The sequence below is a fragment of the Antennarius striatus genome, chromosome 13 (assembly GCF_040054535.1).
Source record: "Antennarius striatus isolate MH-2024 chromosome 13, ASM4005453v1, whole genome shotgun sequence".
Lineage (NCBI taxonomy): Eukaryota > Metazoa > Chordata > Actinopteri > Lophiiformes > Antennariidae > Antennarius > Antennarius striatus.
In genome coordinates, this window is record NC_090788.1 from 16525804 (window position 1) to 16548846 (window position 23043).

The 23043-nt window shown below is 42.9% G+C and overlaps 3 protein-coding genes across 10 annotated transcripts in view; 2 read left to right on the forward strand and 1 right to left on the reverse strand.

Annotated features, from left to right (window-relative positions):
- Positions 1 to 15161, forward strand: part of fryb (furry homolog b (Drosophila)) — a 40438-nt gene extending 25277 nt beyond the window's left edge. For 2 of the 8 annotated variants that reach the window (XM_068330738.1, XM_068330743.1), the window contains exons 31-66: positions 32 to 131; positions 250 to 421; positions 666 to 922; positions 1010 to 1156; positions 1310 to 1478; positions 1569 to 1659; positions 1894 to 1967; positions 2895 to 3045; positions 3874 to 3977; positions 4945 to 5036; positions 5218 to 5311; positions 5437 to 5656; positions 5801 to 5952; positions 6189 to 6376; positions 6509 to 6603; positions 6734 to 6932; positions 7015 to 7236; positions 7546 to 7744; positions 7855 to 7952; positions 8544 to 8714; positions 9013 to 9153; positions 9275 to 9460; positions 9542 to 9706; positions 9978 to 10052; positions 10189 to 10359; positions 10981 to 11175; positions 11282 to 11419; positions 11512 to 11726; positions 12050 to 12254; positions 12365 to 12514; positions 12647 to 12745; positions 12863 to 12946; positions 13257 to 13274; positions 13481 to 13591; positions 14466 to 14701; positions 14900 to 15161. In XM_068330738.1, coding sequence (XP_068186839.1) covers positions 32 to 131; positions 250 to 421; positions 666 to 922; positions 1010 to 1156; positions 1310 to 1478; positions 1569 to 1659; positions 1894 to 1967; positions 2895 to 3045; positions 3874 to 3977; positions 4945 to 5036; positions 5218 to 5311; positions 5437 to 5656; positions 5801 to 5952; positions 6189 to 6376; positions 6509 to 6603; positions 6734 to 6932; positions 7015 to 7236; positions 7546 to 7744; positions 7855 to 7952; positions 8544 to 8714; positions 9013 to 9153; positions 9275 to 9460; positions 9542 to 9706; positions 9978 to 10052; positions 10189 to 10359; positions 10981 to 11175; positions 11282 to 11419; positions 11512 to 11726; positions 12050 to 12254; positions 12365 to 12514; positions 12647 to 12745; positions 12863 to 12946; positions 13257 to 13274; positions 13481 to 13591; positions 14466 to 14701; positions 14900 to 15158 — 5443 coding nt within the window. In that variant the 3' untranslated portion in view covers positions 15159 to 15161. Of the gene's footprint in view, positions 1 to 31; positions 132 to 249; positions 422 to 665; positions 923 to 1009; positions 1157 to 1309; positions 1479 to 1568; positions 1660 to 1893; positions 1968 to 2894; positions 3046 to 3873; positions 3978 to 4944; positions 5037 to 5217; positions 5312 to 5436; positions 5657 to 5800; positions 5953 to 6188; positions 6377 to 6508; positions 6604 to 6733; positions 6933 to 7014; positions 7237 to 7545; positions 7745 to 7854; positions 7953 to 8543; positions 8715 to 9012; positions 9154 to 9274; positions 9461 to 9541; positions 9707 to 9977; positions 10053 to 10188; positions 10360 to 10568; positions 11176 to 11281; positions 11420 to 11511; positions 11727 to 12049; positions 12255 to 12364; positions 12515 to 12646; positions 12746 to 12862; positions 12947 to 13256; positions 13275 to 13480; positions 13592 to 14465; positions 14702 to 14899 lie in introns of those variants that run through there. The other 6 variants (XM_068330739.1, XM_068330742.1, XM_068330741.1 and 3 more) reach the window with 6 other exon arrangements.
- Positions 15162 to 18173: 3012 nt separating this feature from the next.
- zar1l (zygote arrest 1-like) lies at positions 18174 to 20240 on the reverse strand. Its single transcript, XM_068330746.1, has 4 exons — positions 19655 to 20240; positions 19419 to 19511; positions 18494 to 18568; positions 18174 to 18331 (listed from the first exon to the last, which is right to left on the reverse strand). Exons 1-4 carry the CDS (start codon positions 20234 to 20236, stop codon positions 18188 to 18190), a joined length of 894 nt encoding a protein of 297 aa, XP_068186847.1. The 5' UTR covers positions 20237 to 20240; the 3' UTR covers positions 18174 to 18187.
- A 1045-nt stretch (positions 20241 to 21285) lies between these two features.
- pds5b (PDS5 cohesin associated factor B) overlaps positions 21286 to 23043 on the forward strand; it is a 29407-nt gene continuing 27649 nt past the window's right edge. Inside the window, exon 1 of the mRNA XM_068331643.1 lies at positions 21286 to 21408. The gene's annotated coding sequence lies outside the window, so the exon portion shown is untranslated. The remainder of the gene's footprint in view (positions 21409 to 23043) is intronic.

The window sequence follows — 23043 nt, forward strand, 5'->3', positions numbered from 1 at the left end:
TCTACTAAAGACCATATCTCCTTTCCTCCAGGAATTACCCATGTGACCTCGTGACTTTGCTCAATTTGGTTTTGTTCAAAGCCTCGGACACCAGCAGGGAAATATACGAGATCTCCATGCAGCTGATGCAGGCACGTCCAGGACATAGAAAAGAACAACATATTTTTTTGTGTTTGGTATTTATCATTGCACCCCAGGGAAAACTTAGAAATGCATGTGGGCTGTAAAAGATACATCATTTGTTTGCAGGTGCTGGAGACTAAACTGTGTGCCTACTCTAAGCGGATGGTGGAGCAGAAGCCTGGTAACATTCTGTATGGAACTCACGGACCCCTCCCTCCACTGTACAGCGTCAACCTGCCTCAGCTGTCCATCCAGCTGGCCAGCATGTACCCAGAGCTCACGCTGCCTCTTTTCTCAGGTACATCTCTCTGAGTGAAAACACTGAAGTACTTTATTGCAAAATCTATGAAACAGGACTGAGACTAGATTCTAATTCGATTGATTTGGGGGGAACAATACAACCTAATTGCAAATGTAAAAAAAACACTCCCTACCCTACTGTCCTGACACTATCATGTATCAGTTTTTGAATGATAAAACGATACTCAGCGTCCTCAGGGCTCTTGTAACATTGATTCCTCTGACATTTTTTGCTTGTGTAGAGGTGAGTCAGCGTTTTCCAACCACACACCCCAACGGCAGACAGATTATGCTGTCCTATCTGCTGCCCTGGCTGAGTAACATTGAACTAGTGGATACAGGACTCTTACCTCCTGCTTCAAGCCCTTGCACACCAGAGGAAGAACCTCACAGTCAGGGGCAGGGTGTGGGTCTGACCCCCACTCTGAGAGGCAATGGCTGGGGATCCCTGCAGGCGACTTCACTAGTGCTCAACAACCTCATGTTCATGACCGCTAAGGTAGGAAGTTGTGCTCATGAATTTATTTTACCTTTTCAAATGGATTGTCCTGTCTTTTAACTGCATGTTGTTTCTTTACATCATTAGTATGGGGATGAGGTTCCTGGCCCAGAGATCGAGAATGCCTGGAATGCTTTAGTGTCCAATGAGAGGTGGAGCAACAACTTACGCATCACCCTGCAGTTTCTCATCAGCCTGTGTGGAGTCAGCAGCGACACCACCCTGCTTTCTTATGTGAGGATTGTCTTGACGTCAATGCACTGCATGCAAATTTTAAGTCATAAAAACATAAAGCCACAGTCAAATTTATTTAGTTACCTTTGTTGAAAGTCAATTTTCAGAGTGTAGTGACGATGATGTGACAAGTTTATTCTATTTCTGTTTCAGATCAAGAAGGTTGTGATTTACCTTTGTCGGAACAACACCATCCAGACTATGGAAGAGCTCCTGTTTGAGCTGCAGCAGACAGACCCTGTCAACCCTGTGGTGTTGCACTGTGACAACCCTCCCTTCTACCGCTTTGCTGCCAGCAACAAAGCTTCCACCTCACAGACAGGTGAGGGGAGACATTTCTCTTAAAATCGAATGCATTATGTTTGCTATTGCTGTGTTTCTAAAGCTTTGCTTCGATATATCTGATGTGCAGGGACCACGTCAAGCAGTAACACTGTTGTAGCTGGTCAGGAGAACCTGCCAGACACAGATGAGTCCAAGCTGGTCAGAGAGAGTGAGGATCGGTAAGACCTAACAGAATTAATACATAGTTGTATTGAATAATAGTAGATATGCTGTCTTATTGAGGCTGTTTCATTCAGTCTCAGTCCTCTAAGAGCCTTGTGAAGGAAGATTAGTGAAATATGTCTGAATTATGCCGCTTCACATTAATAGTGTTAAAATGATGTGTTTAAAGCCTTTCAGTTGTGGCACAAAACCACACATTCTGAATGTCACTTTGAATGTTATTATTTCAGCAGGGCCAGGGCTCACAACAGACTGGAGTCTCGCTATAGCAACAGCTCCGGAGGCTCCTATGAGGATGAAAAGAGTACGTTGTCTTGGTTCTTTTGAGAACAAGTGTAAAAACACACAGAAGCACACAGAAGTTTACCATCACTTGTGTTTCGTCTCATACTTTGTGCTGTACTGTCTGATGTCCTGCCTGTGTTGTACAGCCTGTGTTGTACAGCCTGTGTTGTACAGCCTGTGTTGTACAGCCTGTGTTGTACAGCCTGTGTTGTACTGCCTGTGTTGTACAGCCTGTGTTGTACAGCCTGTGTTGTACAGCCTGTGTTGTACAGCCTGTGTTGTACAGCCTGTGTTGTACAGCCTGTGTTGTACAGCCTGTGTTGTACAGCCTGTGTTGTACTGCCTGTGTTGTACAGCCTGTGTTGTACTGCCTGTTTACCGTGGGTCAGAGAGAACTGCAATCTCATCTGTGCTGTATGTCATGCATATATGGTACACTTGACAATACAGCTGACTTTGACTTTGACTTTGAAGCAGAAAATGTTAATTATGAATGAAATGTTAATTACAAATGAAATTTAATATTTGTAAACAATAAAATACAGATAGTCCTCAACATTTGTTGTGACAGAAAGATCAACTGCAGGAAAATAGACAGAAATGGCTGTATGCATTTGTTCATATCTGCAAATATTCATAAACTGAATGTTTGTAAGTTGAGGACTACCTGTATGTTACATTTTAGTAGTTCCGGTATGGGTTGTAGTAAAATACCTGCTCATCTTTTGTTACTGAAACACCACAAATATGAGTTAACTCATGCTTTGGATTCTGATTGTGTGTGAAATTATTCACATAAACTTTTTATCACAATGTGAGAAACTCTTCACTGCTGTTACAGACCTGTATGTGGTCTGTATGTTTACCGGTATCATTAAGAAGTCTGTATTGGACATTCTACATGTTTCAAGCATAGTTTTATTAACAACTTGATTTATTTTTCCAGCTGACCCACTCCCACCATATGCTGGTTGGCTGTTGGGCGTTTTAGAGACCAACCATCCTCAACCGTTACCCATGCCCATTAACGGAGGCTGCTGGGCTCCTCTGGTTGATTACCTTCCAGAAACCATCACACCAAGAGGACCACTGCACAGGTACGCTCAAGCAAACATGGACACACACTGCACACACACACACACACAAAGTGATCTACTTTGACACAAAAAAGGCACTCACAGAAGAGTTACTCAGAAGAGGGTGATGCTGGTATCAGTAACACTTCAGCAGAGTCAGCAAAGAAAGGAATTCTTTCCACATACTTACAGATGATCTGATACATAATCTGCTGCACAAAATGAAACCCAGCCATCCTGGTCTGTCTCCAATATGTGGTGAATGAATATTAGGAGGAATTGCACCCATTTATCATTTCCTATCCTCCAGACGCCAGGAAAATCATCACTGAAAATGAAAATCAGGTTAGATTTATGATGTATGCATATAGAATACATTACAAGAAAGCAGATCACGTCGATAAATCAGTGGGCTTTATTTCTAGGCAGACACGCTTTCTATGTCTGTAGTTTGTCATCATATCTAACATGCACTCCAGCAGCAGCATAATACATACACAGAATCTAGGATTCTATAAGAAGATGTAACCTCAATGACAGATGCACTCCTCTGAAAAAAGTCCCACAATTCAGTTTTTCCACAATGATTCATGTTCTTCTTAAGCTTTGTAAGGAATTGAGTTGATTTAAACTTTTTTCATTTTTCATATAGACTTAAAAATGTCATCAAATTAATCAGTTACCTCACTGGCAGAACGTTATGGTGTAGCTACGTTGATGTGTCTTTTTTTAAGTGCCAAAAAACGTGATTCCTTATCTGTCTCTTTCTTGTCCATAACCTCACAGCCTATCATGCATTGCTGATTTTTTATGTGCTCATTAGATTTTTGTGTGTCTGGTGGTTCTCAGGTGTAACATTGCAGTGATCTTTATGACTGAAATGGTGGTGGACCACAGTGTGAGGGAGGACTGGGCTTTGCACCTTCCCCTGCTACTTCACGCCCTCTTCTTGGGTAGGCGAACACAACACTCATATGCTCATAACAGAACACAACTTCGGTCAGTCTTCCTCTCTGTAGACGTGCCTTGAGCCTTTGGTTAAAATGCAAAACTAAAGAGTTTTATCATGATGTGAAAAACTGCCTTCACTGGTTGAATAACTGAAATGAACTCAGAGATGCTCTCCGGCCTGTCTCATCTTGTCTCCCATCATTGGAACATTAAGCTTGACTCAAAGGAACTTGAAGAAAATGAGATACAAAAATCATTATTCACTGAGTGATAGCTGGGCGTCTGCACACCAACACAAACACACAAAAAACTTTAGGTATTTTCCGTTGCTGGAACAGTGTGTGACAGCGTGAAGTTTTATCTCAGATACCAAGGATTGATCATTTTTTATGTCAGGGACACAAACTCATTTCCCAACAAGAATGCATTATGTCCCACGTGGACACATACCAACACAGTCAGCTGTGTAGAAACGTATTATTATGCATGCATGTTCAACATACTTAACCTCAAGTTCACGCTCTTTATTTTATTTCTGTGTGACTGAGCACAGGAAGTTGTAAAAGGAGAAATACTTTATCTGTAATATTCATACTACACAGGAGAACAGGAGATACAAGATCCTTGTCTGGAGTTGCTAACCAAAGAAGGACAATGAGCCCTTGTTCAAATGGGCACCAATATTTTCTTAGCAAAGCTTCATAACTATGTACAAAGTAATGTACTGCAATGCAGACATGCCGTTAATGTTAGCAACAAGACGAGCTAACGAAGAAGCAGAATAAAATGTAACCTAGGCACTCAATGATTTTACTGTTTCTGCACATGTTTGTGTGTAAATGTGTCTACAGCACATTTTATACACCAAGTCTGTGTTCTTTGTGTACATAATCTTTACGTTGTTGTTGTTTTTAAAGGATCGATTTATTTATATCTTTTTATTAACTGGATGTGTATTTCTTTGACCAGGTCTGGATCACTATAGACCGGAGGTCTATGAACACAGCAAGCGACTCCTTCTCCACCTCCTCATTGCGCTCTCCTGCAACAACAACTTCCAGGTCTGAGTTACATCCTAGTACTGTACTTACCATCATAAATCATGTTAACTTATTGTAATATACTGTATGTACATAGGAGCAACAGCCTGTCACTTTGTCAAAAGCAAATTCTTACACCCACCTGCAGGACTTCTGATGAATTTTAATTGCCACTGAAGATCCGACCTTTTTATGTTTACAGGTAATTGCTTCTGTTCTGATGCTGACGAGAGAGATCAGTGACAACAAGACTCTCACCATCAAATCCAGCTACCACGCCGAGTACCAGCAATCACGTAAGTAAAAAAATACATTTTCAGAGATTAAATGAAAGCATGTGCATATCATGAATGATAAGTGCTGCTAGACTACTATCAATAGCTTCATTAATTTTGTTTATTCAATCACCATGTTCCTTTAGATGCACCTGATTTCCTGCGAGAGTGGCAGACATCTCCAGTGGTGGACTCTGGCCTCAGCTCCACCTCCAATTCCTCCTCTGCCAGTCTAGGTGGTGGCAGCACTGCAGGCAGTGTGGGACATTTGCCCCTTGTGACACCTGATGACCTGGAGGACCTTGAAGATGCACCCAACGAAACCGATGAAAAAACAAACAAACTCATAGAGTTCCTCTCCACCAGGTACGCACACTGTAGAAGCAGCTCTGCTGTACTTTGGCACTGAAACGTTCAAGCAGGTGTGTTTGCAAAGCTCTTCCATATGAGTGTGGAATTCTCAAGTGCTGGTGTAACTTGTATGTGGTGCTATTGGTGGTGGGTAAACAGTGCCTGGAGTACTGTGTTGTCATTGCTCAGAGCGTTTGGACCACTGTGGGTGCATGAGGACATCACACCAAAGAACCCCAACTCTAAAAGTTCGGAACAGCTCTCCAACTTCCTACGCCACGTCATCTCTGTTTTCAAGGAGTCTAAGTCAGGTGAGAAATATTTTATACCAACAAATAAAAAGAATGGCTTACTTCTTATCTCATGGGTAATTTATTTCCAGGTAACATACTTAATGCTCTTCTCTGTGTTCTGCCCTGAGGAAACAGGAAACAGCACAAGCTGAATAGAGGCTGCTAATCTTCTCATCAGTTGTGTAACTTACTAGAAGTAATAACTAATATCTACAACGCCTGTGTGTATCTGTATGTTTGTTCTGTTCACACAGACTTTCACCTGGAGCACCAGCTGAGCGATGTGGCTTTACAGACAGCTCTGTGCAGCTCCTCACGCCACTACGCCGGGCGCTCTTTCCAGATTTTCAGAGCCCTCAAGCAGCCCATCAACAACCATGCTGTCGCTGACCTGGTTTCTCGTCTCGTTGAGGTGGTGGGAGAACATGGAGACGAGGTGCAGGTAGGACAGTACGAGAATTTAGAAAGAACACCCTGAAAGCATTCAATACCCAATTTAATTAACAAATGAGAATACAGGACATGTTGAATTTCAATTTTTGTGACTGTTTAGTAAACAGCGTGTGTGTTTCAGGGTTATGTGATGGAGGTGCTGTTAACCCTGGAATCAGTGGTAGTGAATCTCGCAGAATGTCTGAAAAACAGCGACCTTATGGCTGCTTTAACAAGGTAGACCTCTGTTTTTAATGTGTTAAAGTTCAGTCAACCTTTTGTTATGTTTAAACTCATCTCCTTTTCTTAGTGATCCTGATACAGGGGCATGCATTTTAAGATGATCTTTACTGTGTTTTGTTCACAGTTCATCCTCTCCAGACTTTGTCACTTGTGACAAAGTATTGAACCGAAAAAGCACAGGTCAGTTGAACTTTCCTGGCCCAGGATTTGTTGGTCTGTCTTCACAGCGTCACCAGCGCTCCTACTCCGTCCCCAAGAAGTTTGGTGAGTGCGGCCACCAGTTGAGTGATCCTCCTCGGAGTGCAACTCTGGACCGCATACAGGCAAGGAATGAAGATTCTTGTTCGGGCTGACTTTTTGATCAGAGTGCATACTTATCATTCAAATCTGATTTTCTACTTACAGGCCTGCAATAGTCACGGCCTCACCCGAACAGGAAGGACCCCTGGATCCTGCACATCGTCAACCAATCGCATTGATCCCAGTGTTCTATCAGATCCCGCCCATGTTTCTCATCCCTCATCGATACTGGCTACAGTCTTTTGGGTTGCAGTGTCGCTCATGGAGTCCGATTTTGAGTTTGAATATCAGATGTCACTTCGTCTTGTTCACAAGTTGCTGTCAAAGGTAGATGAAGTTGACTATTCCTTAAGGAAATCCATATAGTCTGATGTGCCATCTGATCCATCCTAAGAATCTAATACTCTTGTTTAAAGGCTTTTAAATGAAATGGTTTTATTTGATTCGTAATTCAAATTAAAGTTTGCTGTCCAACGGCTATAAGTAGATACTCAGGTGTCGGTACTGTGTAGAAGTACAAACAACTGGCTGTAAAAAAGTACAAATGCCTCTGGCCATCACAATGTATTTCACACTACAATATGATGAAACCATTGTCCATCTTCACTTCAACTAACAGCCACCCTTATTTCCCAGGTGCCCTTAGACAGAGCAGAGAATCGCGAACGCCTGGAGAAGCTGCAGGCTCAGCTGAGGTGGAGTGGATTCTCTGGAATCCAACAGCTTTTATTGAAGGGTTTTACCTCCCAAGCTACATCTGACCTCACCCTACAGCTCTTTTGCCAACTTACACCAGTCTCCCGCGTGCCTGTTGTCGACAGTTCACAGTCTATAGGTTGGTATTTTCATCTTGTATCATTTAGATTTACTCAGTAACTTGAAAAAGTCTGCAGTTTGTGTTTTTACAAGGTGATTTTGAAAGTTCACCCTCTTCTCTGTGTGTAGGTTTCCCTCTGAATGTGCTCTGTCTACTGCCTCACCTGGTGCAGCACTTTGGCCACCCTAATCAGTTTTGTAAGGAGAGTGCTGAGAGGATTGCTCAGGTAATGAGTAGAACTAATGTCCTGTTCTTCACTTGAGTCTGATAGTTGAATTTTTTTTTTCTTTAGTTCACATAAGGCTTTTATAAAGAATGATTGTCTGTTGTGATTTTGATTTCCTGGAACTTTCATGCTGTAGACTGCGTTATGAAGAATGACTGCGCTGGGAGAAATATCTCTCAGAACATTGAATTGGTTGAGTTGATATGTGACATTTACACAAAGTATTTCAGTGCTGGGTTTCTTCTGACAGGACATCCTTTGAAGAAGCCAGAACAAAGAAAGTGCTATAGTTTTATAGAAACTTGCTCCCACCCTCACAAGAGGAGATCATGCTATCATATCAGCATCTATGTTTATGTCTTTATAAGGAAACAGCAGTTATGTGTTATGGTGTGAATATACTGTAGTGCTTTTTGGGTGTGTGTTTATATGTTTGTGTACGCCGGATGCAGCTATGAAGCTGAACGTTCTCTAAATTCCTCCTTGACTAGATAACTGTAATTACATTGATTTTTCTAACGAAAAAAAAATGTGTGAAATGAAGCGATAAAGGAATGCTGGTAAAATTATGGCTTTCTTTCTCTGTGTTAGGTGTGTTTGGAGGAGAAGCACACAAAGTTGTCGCATCTGGCTCATGTGATGACACTTTATAAAACCCGATCCTACACACGGGACCCTTTCTCCTGGGTCAGTGTGGTCTGCCGCTACCTCCATGAGGCTTTTTCTGACATTACACTCAACATGGTCACCTATATGGCTGAAGTAAGTGCTAATAAATGTGCATCACACACATTTACATCTAGCTCTACATGATATCTTTCATACAATGTGGTTTTAAAGAGGGTTGGTTGTTTATTTTGGTGAGAATTGAAGAGAGTGCAATAAGTGAGTGTTACTTTTCTCAGTTCATGTTGATTTTTTATGCAATTCTTCCAGTTTGTGATTGATAATCCAATCACCTGCAGTCTAGTGTTACATTGGCCACACATCCACTGAAATAAAAATCAGTCTTGTATTTGCATGCATTATAACTCACCACAGGTCTCTCCCCTCCTCTTAGTTGCTGGATAAGGGCCTCCCCAGCATGCAACAGTCTCTCCTCCAGATCATCTACTGTCTGCTCAGCCACATGGACCTGACTGCTGTACAAGTCAAACAGTTTAATGCTGATGTCACAAAGACCATTGAGAAATTCGTCCAGGTTAGTGTCCTGTGGTACTTTGTGTTAAAAACCAAACACTTTTTTCATGACTATTCCATGTGTTGCTGTATTATATAAACTATGGACAGTGTTTCAGTATACTCTGTTAATGATTTTGTAGACTGTACATTGGAAAGATGCTTTAAACATCCTGAAGCTGGTGGTATCACGCTCTGCCAGTCTGGTCCATCCGGTGTACGGCCACTCGCAGGGTGATCTTTCCAACCTTGAAGTCAGCAGGGTGTGGGACGGTTCAGCTAAGGCTTTACCTGGAAAAACACTGGACTTCACCTTTGACATCTCTGAGGTTAATAAGCAGCTAATTTAACTAATCGGGGAAAGAATCCATTGTCTACTTCTTCTCACTGCGTCTATGTTTCCCTGACAGACTCCGGTTATTGGACGTCGGTTTGATGAGCTTCAGGGTTCAGGTGGTAGAGAGGGGAAGGCCAGAGCCATGGCTGTAACCCGCAGTACATCCTCCACCTCCTCCGGATCCAACTCCAACACCATCCTGGTACCCGTCAGCTGGAGACGACCACAATCTTCTCAGGTAGTTAAATCTTACAATGTATTTGTTTCAGTGATATATTTCTGTACAGGTGCATATCATAGTTAATAATCTCCTATTAAACAAGGCTTAAAATTTATGCAAGTGTTTAAAGTATTTTAGGCTAAATTCACAGGGGTACTTATCTGATTTATTGTTTATTTAATCTTATCAAGCAGTTTAACATGTGCAGACTGACAGGATCTTGGATAGACGTGTTCATGTGTATTTCCCTCTTTACAGTTAGTTTTTCATTTCTTTCTCCTGCATACAGAAAAGAACCAGGGAAAAGCTGGTGAATGTTTTGTCTCTTTGTGGACAAGAAGTTGGACTCACGAAGAATCCATCTGTAAGCTGCTCCTCATCTGTTGTCGCTGCTCGTCTGTAGTCTGCTGTGTTCGGAGAAGCAAAGCCTTAGAAAGTTTTCGCTCATCTTTCGTGAAGAATAATCACCTGTAATCACCTCTTTTCTTTCTTCCTGTCAGGTCATCTTCTCATCGTGTGGTGACTTGGACATGATGGAGGTGCGTGAGAGCGGCGTGTCATCAGAAGAGGGTGGGACCAGGGAGGACACGCTGGACGACACCGCCAGTGAGCAGCAGTTCAGGGTTTTCCGAGACTTTGACTTCCTTGACGTGGAGCTGGAGGACGGAGAGGTGGGATTCATGTTTAACTGTATTTTACCCACCTTTAGTGAACAATGAAATATGTCTATCTCTTCTCACCCCTTGTGCTTTTAATGTGTGGACATTCATGTCTTCCTGTAACAGGAAGAGAAATATTTGAGTTGTATTTTCTGTCCCTCATCCTTGTCTCTCTCTCCGTCTAACTGAATGTGTCTCTCTCTCTTCCCCTCGCTGCCCAGGAGCTCCAGGTAAGGCTTCTCATACTGAGCACTTTCATTAGCTTCTCTACTCACTGTGGTGTTGCTGGCGCCTTTGGTTCTCTCTGGAAAAGAACAAGGGATGATTGTGCTTCATTGTGCTCTCACGGCTTGGTTGCAGAATTACATTTCTGACAATACTGCTTTGTCATTATACATAAAATGCTGTTGTCATGTCTTTATGGGATCAAGATTATCATATTGAATGCAAACAGCCTTCAAGCATATTCCCATGCCATGAATAACAGTTCATTTTGCATCTTGTGCTCTTAAACAGCGACTGTTCATTACCTTGAAAGTAAAAATTGCTTGTATAAATTTGCAGCTTCCATTACCTCCACTTCTATCTTCCAATCTGTATATGTGTGTGTGTGTGTGTGTGTGTTTCATCTAGGGTGAGACTGTCGATAACTTTAATTGGGGTGTGCGGCGGCGATCTCTGGATAGCACAGAGTTGGGTGAGCTTTTGGAGGAGAGCCAGCACTCTGGTAGCACCCCCAGTCTGGGTCATGAGGATCCCCACGATTCAGACGAGTCGTCCGAAGAAGAGGAATCTTCAACCAGTCAGAGTCTCTCTCACTCTCAGCTTGTGCGTGGCCTTAACTAGATCAGTAACTGTCATAACGTGTTGAACCAATTTCACGGAATAAACCAATTAAAGTTATATAAAATCTCTGTGTACCTTCCTCTTTCAGACAAACCCTTCTCCATCAGAGGAAACCAATCACACCGATTCTCTGTCTACTTCCTACGATATGTCTGCCGACCCACAATCAATCAGTGCCCCTCCCCAGGGCCAAAGAGGACTCAACGATGATCACAGCGGCCTACATGTAAAGAATAAATCATACACACTTGGGTGTACATGTGTAATTTTAGTCATGCCTGTTATCCTCTGAGAAATGTTAAGTCTTCGTCTCCTCAGGGAAGGGTTTGTGGTGACGATGAGGACACGCAAGCACAAGATGACGAGCTGTCACTGAGCACCGGTGAGCTCCCTCACGGCTCGGACTGCGGAGAAAGCTTTACTCTAGAATTGCCAGGGCAACCTCAGGATCAGCTACGCAATCTGGAACACAGCCTGAACCCAGACTACTACCAACCTCCCTTGGACTTTCTGGACCCCAACTACCTGCCCAGGTGAATGCTACAGACAGAAATGTATTAAAGATTTTAAAAACAGTATGAACTTTTTTACTAATTTCACTAAACAGGTAACAAAGCACCTGGCAAAACCCCTACAATATTTGCTCTGTTTCATGCTCTTATCAATAATTTTGCAGAGCCTTGAGGATATGCCATCTGCTGATAGCTCTAGTGATATACGTATTAGGATTTTGTTTTTGTTTTTTTCAGTTTTCCGGAATAATTTTGACATTGTCTGAAATTAAAACAGGTTTTCAGGTTTTGATTTTGACTTAAAACTTTTTTTCTTCTGTTCTCCATTTCTTTCTTAAATCTAGTTTACGTGATGATGTTGATGATTTGGAGGATCTTGGTTTTCCTCCTCCCCCCTCTCCATTTTTCTCTGCCATCTTGGCGGCTTTCCAGCCCACGGTCTGCGATGATGCCGAGGAGGCATGGCGTTGCCACATCAACCAGCTTGTAACTGACTCAGACGGGTCCTGTGCCGTCCACACCTTTCAAGTCTTCTCATCTCTCTTTAAGGTAAATCTTTGGAAGGATTAGTGGAAATAGTGAATTTATAATATCCTTCAGGGATTACATGGATGCCTGTTCAACACTGGAAAAATCTCTCAAATGTCTTTCCTTTCCAGAACATCCAGGGTAAATTCTGCCTCCTGACAACTGACGTTGCCAGTTACCTTGGAGAGGGCTTAAGGGGCATCGGGTCAAAGTTCCTCAGGTCCTCACAGATGCTAACCACATGCTCAGATTGTCCCACAATCTACATTGACGCTGATACGGTGAATATTGTTTAAGTACTTGACTACTTGTGTACGTTGTGTGTATTGGATCAACCAGAAAGATTTTTCTTTCACGTTTAAAATACCAAACTCATTTCCACCTCCTTCCTCTTTTCTTGCTGCTGTTTCCAGGTCATGTCCTATGGTCTACTTGAAAAGATGAAGTTCAGTGCGTTGGAGCTGCAGGAGTATCTGGATACTTACAACACCAGAGAGGACGCCGCTACATCGGTAACTCAACTTCCATAAGTTCATTCATAAATCACCGGTAAATAGGTTTATATTTCTGTCAGGACTCACAAATAAACAAAATATATGTCAACCGGCCCTTCCTTTTATTTGTTACAGTGGCTTAGAAACTGTAAGGACACGTTTCCCAGGTGCCCTGGTGACAGTGTGGTCACCTGCCAGCCCGGAGACTCAGAGGAGAAGGTACATCACCAAGTTATTTCCTGTCACATTCTGATATCTGGAGGAAATCACATTAAACATACAGCTGACTTTTTCTTCTGTGCTTTGCGTTTCTGTTCTCTTTGCTCGTCTTTGATTTGTGTGGTTTCTTTAAGTTACTTTATTCATTATTCAAATACTAAATCAGAAAATTGACGGATTTTTTTTAGTCACTGCTGACTAATTCTTGGTAGCTTGTGTTGTGTGGATTTTACTATTCTGTGCATGTGTTTGATTGATTCTTTGTCTTCCTCTCACTTCTGATGCTCTAACATGCTCTCTCGCTGTCTAGCAAATGGAATCTCTTGCAGTAAGTTCTTTTACAACTTTCTCTGCCTCACTGCCTTAAATTTCTCTTAAATAAATTGCCTGGTTTACTTTACACGAGGCAGTCAACTAGCTGCTATTGTTTGTTGTATTCCTTTGCATGTGGTGTGCACTTTTGAGAATATCTATGTTTGCCTTTGTCTATTCTCAAAGTAATGATCTTGACCATGTTAATTTTTTGTTTTCTAGCAATTGGAGCTTTGTCAGAGACTCTACAAGCTCCATTTCCAGCTTCTCTTACTGTTCCAGTCCTACTGCTCACTCATTGGACAAGTTCATGCCATCAGCTCTGTGCCTGAGGTGAGCTCATGCATAGTTCATAAAAACATCGATTACACTCTGAACATAGAAATTGAGGTGTATCAGTAACTCTGATGGCTCATCATTGTTATCAAAACTGGAAAAGAAGTCTGATTTTTTTTTTCTTTTACAAGAGCATCGTAACCAAAACAGGCAGCAGCATGGATTGACAGAGTTCACTGACATAAAATACACAAACTACAATTTACAATGAGAGAAAAATACACATCAGGGATCAACCAGGTGCTGCATGAGTCAAGCAACATGTGTGCAGACAGATGCCGCTGCATCCAGTTCCCTTTGAATGCATGTAGTGACATTTTTCTGCCTGAATGCAGAGCATAAAAAGATAATTTTTTTACAACTGAGATGTGAATTTTTTTAAAAGATCCATAACATTTAGTTTTTAAGAGTTGTGACCAAGTTATTCACTGAAGAGTTTACAGTATACAATTAATCTAAACCTGCCCACTGGTAGATCACTTCTATGAAAGTGTATTTCTGTCCAGCACTTTTAGTCCTTGATGTGGATCTCTTTTTGAAATATTCTGGCCGCTAGCTAACAAACTTTGATGAAAACACTAGCAATCGCGACAGCAAATGTATGTTTAAAAATGAAAACATGCAGAACTCTAACTTTGTCGGATAAAAACATCTCAAAACAAAAATGTGAATAATGAATCGACAGTCATGCAACATTGCAGAGTACAAGACACATTATGAAAGTGCTCCAATGTAAATATGCTTGTTTAAAACACTTTGACCCCTGCAGGCTTCCAAAGGAAATCTTGAATGTTGAACCAAATCAAGTGTTTCGTCTGTGATAACTGAAGAGCTCATTCAACAAGCATCTGTTTCTCTGCCCGTCTCGTAGTTGCTGAACATGTCTCGAGAGCTGTCTAATCTGAAGACCAGCCTGCAGGCAGCAGAGGCGGCTGTGGCCAGTGAACTTGAACACAAACACTTGGCCCATACTCACACACATGCCACCCTGATGTCGGCCATGGTTGTGCCCAGCTTCCCCACGTCAGAGTCGGCGGTGCAGGCCATCCTGGAGTGCCTTAAGAACCACGAGTTCACCAAAGCTGTGCGCTACATCCAGGAGTTCAGGTCAGAGATAAGCCTGTCTTTAAATGCTATGCTAGATAGACCAGTGATACTAACTGTACCTAAATGTGGTTGTGTTTATGTCCGTGAACTTTCCAGCATTCAGGATATGTGTTATGTTCGACAGGTCAGATAAGCAGCAGCTCCGTACGAACTCAGCACCGTTTTTACTGACCTCTTACAACTTCATGTGTTTTTCAGGAGGCAGTGGCCCAACAGTGTGTTTGGTGGGAGTTCAGAGAGCGAGGTCCAAACGCTGCTCAATGTTTACTTTCGCCACCAGACGCTGGGCCAGACGGGCACCATCGCTCTGGTTGGTTCCCGTCAGGACCTCAGCCTGATCTGCTCAAAGCTGCTGGAGCTCAACGGAGAGATTCGCGACATGATTCGCCGCGCTCAGGGTTATCGGGTTGTCACAACTTACCTCCCCGATTCCAGCGCCTCCGGGACCAGCCTCTGACAGGAGCTGAGGAGCCCCCTGCCCCCTCCGTCCCCACCTTTACCTCCCCCAATACTTCAGCCATTGACTCTTCCAAAGCCATCTGTTCATCCCTCACTACCATCTCAGCCTGCACTGACAGACGATGTCATCCACCCACACACTTGGCCCCTGCCACCCCCTGTGTGTTTGTTGCCGCGGCTCCACAGCTCCAGACAGATCCCCGCCTACAGCCTCTTCCAACACCAAAACCAGAACCACGTTTAGACCACAACCCAAACCTTCTCCTGCTCTCCACATCTTCATTCGATGTAAATTCTGATGCTTCTTGTCTTGATATACCCAAACCTCCAGACTTGTTCTCATCACACAGCTGCTCAGACACACCAGAACGAACACTGCCGCTCACACAAGAGCCAAGGAGGAGTCATCTCGAAGAGAACTTTTATCTGTCTTTCAGAGGACATTCACCATACAGTTCACCGCTGCTACATTCACATAACAGCAAGCGCCTGGTACCCCCTCTTACATCTAGCGTGCTCCCGACTGTGGCCTCTGAACACAACCTGCTCCCACAGTCTGACACAAACACACAACCTATCCCCTCTTGGAGCTATCTCCCCCTTTTACCCCATTCTCCATACAAACACCCATCTCCAAATCTCCGCCATTCCCATGATGCAGTCTTAACCCACAGTTCTGCCCCGTCCTCCTCTCTTCCCCCTCCACCGCCTCCCCCTCCTTGTCCCACTGGCCCAGATGAAGCGGCAGCATGGGGTTGTTGTTGCTCCCTCAGCGGACCTGCTATGCCCTTATCTCGCTATTTGGGGAAGGTGGGGCATGCTGCCCTACCGCTACTGAAAACAGGGGGGCTCCTGAATGCTGAACCGTCAGACGTCCAGATCTGACACACAAACTTACAATTTATTTCAAAGGACTTAAAGAATTTCTATTCTGTGAATCCAAATGAAACTATTCCAGAGCAGATTATGCTATCTGACAAGGAAGAACAACATCTCAGACGTGACTTAAAGATATTATACTTTGGGAATCATGTCCAACAGTAACTGGATACATCACTGAACCCAATAGATTGCTGACTGCTAATGAAAACAACCTGATGTGATTCTGTCCACACGCTTGTTTGGTTTTACGCCAACATGTTAAAGCACTGACACACTCGTGATGGTCGTCATTCAGCGTCTGATCAGTTGTGCACTCGAGGACCTAGTGAAGGCTTAGCTTGGATTTCTTACCTGCATCTCAAAGGAACTCAAGACCTGATTGACCTTCATTACCTGTTGCTGCTTCGGTCAGCAAGAAGGTAGTTTGCTGGTAGCGCCACCAGAACCAGAGACGGGGTGGAAAATACCCGTGACCTTACATAACCCTGGTAGATTTTTTTAATTTTTTTTTGCTATTGCACTAAGTGGAATTTTGGTAGTAGTGGTATTATGTGACTGTCACTTACACTGAGAAGGAAAAGCCAAAAGCTGGATTAACTCTTTTGTCTCTGCTGTTTCGAGATCTCATTTTGGAGGAAATTGTGCAATGCATGACCCAGTTGAATGCTCTCTATTTTACTTGTGTCTTCTTTGTGCCCCACCCCCCTACCCCCCCTCTAAAAGTCTGGCCTCTCCAGATCGACTGAAAGACTGATTGAAGAGGAGCGTACACGGAATATTCAAGTGTAATTCCTCATGCTGTTTATATTCTCTATCAGCCAACCAGCTCGTCTCTACTGGTGTAAACATTAGTAGATTAATCATGCCATTATGTGTACTCCTCTGTGGCTCTTGTAGCATCACTAGTGAGTGTGCACACTGTATATTTACACTCTAACATGTCAACCGTACGTGTTCACATGCCAGGATGACGGCCTATGTATAGACTCAAATATTTTGTCTTTATGTCTGTATACAGTTTCTAGTTATGGGTACACAACCGTTGTAGCATTTATGTGGGTGTGGTACGTAGTTACCTTACAAATACAGGCAATGCTGACATTCAGCACTCATTGATGTTCCAAAAAAACCCTGTGCTACTACTGAAGTCGAACACTTCCCGTCATCAGCCCTTTTGTGACTCTCCCTCTATATTTACTGTACAAATATTTTTTTCCTATTTATATCTTATCAGCTATTAATCAACATAGTTGACTTTTGGTTTTATATCAGTTTTTTTTTTCTCTCAAACTGCCATGCATGTATCTTCTGTGCACTGTATGGAGTGTTTGAACTATTTATTGACAAAAAAAATATTTTATCTGAAAGATATGTTTGTGTGAGGTACAAATGGGAGCTTTGAGCTCACATGGGTATATTTTATTTCCTGAGTGTGGGAGGAACGTGTGTGCATGTTAAACAAGAAATTGCACATTTTTAAAGCGTTAGATTTTAGATCAAGACAGTAGCTGGGTTTTTTCCCTTTGTAAATACTTTTACAGCCTATGTGAAGTTGTTTTGAGTTGATGCTCTGTAGAAGTCAGTGTCAAAGTAAAAAAAGAAAAGAAAAAGAAAACCTGTCCATTTCAGTCACTTCTACAAATTACATAGATCTATATTTCATTATCATAAACACTTGAAATGTAGGATTCATTTGTGGCAACCCATTCAATTACAAGATTTCCATTTAGTCTCAGCACAAACTGTCATGGTTTTTATAAACACTATACAATTTCTCAATATTATACATTAGTGACCAGTACATTCAAAACACTGCATAAATTCAGGAAAGTTGACTTAAATCTAGTTATGAATGGATGCAAATTAAATACAATCTTGAAGAATTCAATCAACTTTTGAGATGCATTGTGTTTATTTCAAACTTTATTTCCCTCTACAAAAATTTCCCATATGGTCACCGGTACTAATGAAGGCACAGCCTTTGAAAAGTTGCCTTAAAGACAGACAAAGTAGAGATTCATCTAGTCACCAGCAGGAGAATCAACCATCTCTTCATGTCTATCACTGGAGACAATGTCTTTTTGTGACAAGAACAGGAAATTACTTGCAGATATACATAAGGGACAGGTGACTCCAGACCGGAGCTCAGACGATGTATTTGTAGCTGTAGGTGGTGTCACAGGACAGCCTCATGCCCTTACAGCGACAGCACAGGTCCTGGCGGTGAGGCCTTTTCATGTTGATGTGCCTTTGCTTCTTCTCACAGCTGCAGGAGGTTTGAGAGCAACCCTGAGATAGTAGGAGACAGTCAACAAAAGGTTTCTGAATCCACGTCAGTGTTCATGAATGTTCAAGCACCAACTTCAAACATGAAACCCGCAGAACACAATCCATAAATCCAAGTTAAACCACTTGTTACATATCCAATTGAAGCAAGACAATAAAAAGTACCCGGCAAAGGATGGACTCCACTCTGTAAGGGTTGAACCCCACCTGACACTTTCGACAGAGCTGCTTGTAGTACACCTGAGATTTAAAAAAAACAAAAACTCATCATGAATTATCATGCCATTCTTATGACGTTGTAATCTGTAGTGAGAGCAGTGAACAGGTGGAGGTTTTTCCTGGAAAAGAGGAATGAAGGTTAGCCGCAGTCGGACAGAGTGTGTGAATGAGAGGGACCCAAGTGGAAGAGTGAGGTTACAGGGAGAAGAAATCAAGAAGGTGGAGGATTTTAAGTACTTGGGGTCAACAGTCCAGAGCAATGGAGAGTGTGGAAAGAAGGTGAAGAAGCGTGAACAGGCAGGATGGAACGGGTGGAGGAAAGTGTCAGGTGAGATGTGTGATAGAAGAGTTTCAGCTAAAATGAAAGGAAAGGTGTACAAAACTGTGGTGAGACCAGCGATGTTGTTTGGTCTAGAGACAGTGTCACTGAAGAAAAGACAGGAGACAGAGCTGGAGGTAGCAGAGATGAAGATGCTGAGGTTCTCTCTGGGAGTGACCAGGAAGGATAGGATCAGGAATGAGTACATCAGACGGACAGCACATGTTAGAGGTCTTGGAGATAAAGTCAGAGAGGCCAGACTGAGATGGTTTGGACATGTCCAGAGGAGAGATAGTGAATATATTGGTAGAAGGATGCTGAGTTTTGAACTGCCAGGCAGGAGGCCTAGAGGAAGACCAAAGAGGAGGTTTATGGATGTAATGAAAGAGGACATGAAGGTAGTTGGTGTGAGAGAAGAGGATGCAGAAGACGGTTAGATGGAGGCAACCGATTCGCTGTGGCGACCCCTGAAGGGAAAAGCTGAAAGGAGAAAATGATGAATTCTTATGCAGACTTTTCAAAACACAATTTAGTGCAGATTGCATCACATACCTTACTGGTCCCCGAGATGCACCACACATAAGCACTCTCCCACCGAATGTTACATTGTTTGCAGTGGAAAAAGCCATACCTCTGCTCCAGGAACTAAAATACAACACTGACGTTAGATGTGCACACATACTGCAGGCAGTATTTAGAGAGTAGGAGATGACGCGCTAAAGAAGCTCAATATTGGAAGTTAAAAAATACGATTGTTGGCGTTATTTTACAACAACTCCGAAACCAACCTGAAAATTGGAGCCCTTTGATGATCGGTGGAAAGTCGCCTCCAAGTCCTTGACAGTGTCCCCACAGCTCGGATCGGTCTCTCCATCCCGGTCAGGTTGGGTGGGCTCAGCCTCCCCCTCACTTCCACTGCCGTCACAGAGTTTCTTCAGGAAGACCTTGCGGTCGAACACCGGAGAGTAGATGGAAACGGGTCGCAAGAAGCGCAGTTTGCTCACCGGCGGGGTTTTACACGGAGCTTTGTCGTCCCCCTTCAACAGATCTTGACTCAGGGACTTGGAGCGCTCACGATGCTCCCCATCCACACAGAACAGCGTTTTGGGACCCAGCGAACACTGGATGATCTTGTCCACTTTGGCGTTGACCTGCACGCCACACTCCTTGGTGTTGGCCCTCTTGAAGGGAGGAGGTAAACCGGGGTTGACCTGGGACATGATGGCCTTGTAGAGATCCAGGTAGCTGAGGCCCTGCGGGGTGATGAAGCGGCTGTCCACCTTGGTCCAGCCGCTGTCCTGAGGTCCGGGGGGACAGTCCGGGTTGCCACAGGCGTTGTACGGTGGAAACGTGGACAGGTACCCCTCCATCCTGGAGCCATGAAACCGAAGCAGGTGCTTCTAGCCATGATTTAAACAGTTGTGTTCGCAGCACTAATTGGTTGATTGGAAACAGGGGCGGAGTGGTTGTGATTGATATTCCCAAATATGTTTAGAATCACCATTGGAAATAACTAATAACTATTAACCATACGAACGGATACACTTTAAGATCATCAATGTCACAGAATCAGAACCATATGTCTACATTTTCAATCTCCAGATCTCCAGATTCAGTGTTAGTTTAAATATGTACTGAATGTTTTAATTATTGGATTCAATGAAAGCAACGGTTTGATTCGCAGTTCAAATCTGACTTATTCTAATACAATGTCTGGTCTAATTTTTACATACAGAAATTATATAAATCTCTTCTATCCAAGATCTAAAGCAGAAGCTCTCAGGATCATTGTTGTAAACTGGAGTGGAGTGTCCATCCATCCCATTCCCACTCCTCTCTGAGTGTGTTTTATGTCAACATGTTTACAGTGATGGTACACAACAAGTACAGTAGTTCTTTAGGGTTGAGGATCCCACCTGAAACGTGATGCTGGAGCTCCCCCTATAGCTCATACTGACCCGGAGCGCGTCTATAACAAGACCTCAAGACAGCAAAAATCAGCTCCATGGAATGAAAAAAACATTATTTTGAAATTTTGAATATTGATATTAAATTAAACGCACATCAGAATTGTACTTGTTTGGCATTTCCACCCTGCTTTTATTATTTAAGTGTCTGAATACAATTTTAAAAATCGTACCCGAATGCCCTCAATAAAAGGTATTTCATATGTACCAGATTATGTGATTACTAAATCACCTGCAGAGCAGTGTTACGTGTTTAATTCTCGGTTAATAATAAATTGTTAATCTTATGTTTTATAGTTTCTGCGCAAACATTTTTAAGTTTGCACAATCTTACCAGCGCACTCTGATTTCTGTGGATATTATACAGTAAAAGATGAATTTGCATTAATTTCTGTTGGATGGGAGGACAATACCAGGAGGGAGCCCCGCGTGGAGTCGCTCTGTAGGTGGCGCTCCACGCTCACCGACCGGCTGCACCCACGGACTCTCAGTCTGTACATATTGGCGCCATTTTGGAGCTAGGAGGGGGAAGAGCTGCTGAGGAGGACGCGATTGATCACAGTTCACCGTTACAGGTAATAAAATGCACCAACAAGCAATTGTTTTGATTGAAAGAAAGACATATTTGCAGGTACTGTTGTGAAAAACTAGGTGTAACTCCGGATGCACCGCAGGAGGAGCCGGGTTTTCCCGCGGTGAAGGCTTGGAGCGCAGCGCGCCTTGCCTGCCTGTGTTCTCGGCAGCTGTGTCCGACTCGCGGCGCTGGCTGACCTGGTCCTGCGGCGCAAAAAATGGTTAGCTAGTGAAACAGTAGTACGTTTACAAGAGTCCGCGTCCCGGTGCCGTGATCAATCTGTGAGGGGACGAGCTTGAATGACTTTAGCGGGGGTATTGATGGCGCTCTAACGGGAGTTAGCGGGGTGTTTGTTCCGTTGCCCCTCTGTCACTGAGATTGCTGCTGCTAATGCTAGCTCGGCTATGCTAGGGACGGTAGCTAATAGCAGCTAGCTAGCTAGCCGCAACTAACTCCACCATCCAGTCCGGGGTACCAGCCGCTGGCCTCGGCTTACTGTTGGACCGAAACAGCGGCTCTATATACTTCCTAGCGTTAACTTACAGTAAGTTAATTTTTGTAAATATTTTCGACCGATCTGCGACGGTAACAATCATCGGATAGCCGTTCCAGTGCACATTTTCTATCGTTTTGATCGTCGTTGTTTTGAGTTCCATGCCCCCAGAGCCCCGTTCGGTGTGTTATTAATACAGATAATCACTCCATTCGATGAATTAAAAGAGTATTGGATGATCATCTTACTGAAGAGGACTGCATGATGGAATACCTGGTTTCGCGCACATTTACTGTTTGAAATATGGAGTGAACGAGCAACAAAAGGCTTTGTGCGAACCAGGAGCGGTTCTGGAAACTTCACCCACCGACACCGGGTGTTATTTGATAGAGATCTGGAGGTGTGTGTGTGTGTGTGTGTGTGTGTGTGTGTGTGTGTGTGTGTGTGTGTGTGTGTGTGTGTGTCCTGACAGCTGTGTGATCAGTGTGTGTGTTTGCAGACAGGTCAGTGGATCAGTGGCGTTCTGCTAGATGCTGTTGGAGCCCAGTCATAAGGGATCAGGTTATTATGAAGTTATTACATAGGAATTTGTTTCAGAAGATAATTTCTCCAAAAATCAGGTGGGAATTGAATGTATTGAATTAAGTTAGCATTACTGAATTAAATTTATTTCTTGCTGTTTATTGTAGTTGTGGTTAGAGTTAATTAATATACTGTCATCAGACGGATTAGTTCTCAATAGTTATTATTTACTGAATTACTTTTGGAATATTACTTGTGTGACTCAATTATTTTTGTCTAGTATGTGGATTTCATTATGATTCATGAATTAATAGTTATTTGAATTTATATCACGTTTGTTACGTTTGATTTTCAATGTTGAACATAAAATTACGGGCCAAGTCTGTTTACGGATTGTCAATGGTTTAGAACGAATAATATAGGGATCTCTGCATTTGTTGTGAATTTTTGTTTTGAAAAATATATTTTCCATCCTTTTTTCTGAACCATCAACTTGGGGTTATTGGGTTACCTATATCTGTTTGCTTGTAAGAAACAGATTTGATAGATTGCCGATCCGTTTTCATCTTCTCAGCCACCGGAATGAAACCCTGGCTGGGAGTTTAATGTGTTTTTACTGCG

Bases quoted from the DNA above. Each gene is read 5' to 3' on its own strand.
- zar1l (XM_068330746.1), bottom strand. From the start codon at position 20,236: ATGGAGGGGTACCTGTCCACGTTTCCACCGTACAACGCCTGTGGCAAC. The intron at 19,512-19,654 runs GTTGGTTTCGGA...GTTGTATTTTAG, and splicing joins CAAAGGGCTCCAATTTTCAG to TTCCTGGAGCAGAGGTATGG. The intron at 18,332-18,493 runs GTACTTTTTATT...CTACTATCTCAG, and splicing joins TGGAGTCCATCCTTTGCCGG to GGTTGCTCTCAAACCTCCTG.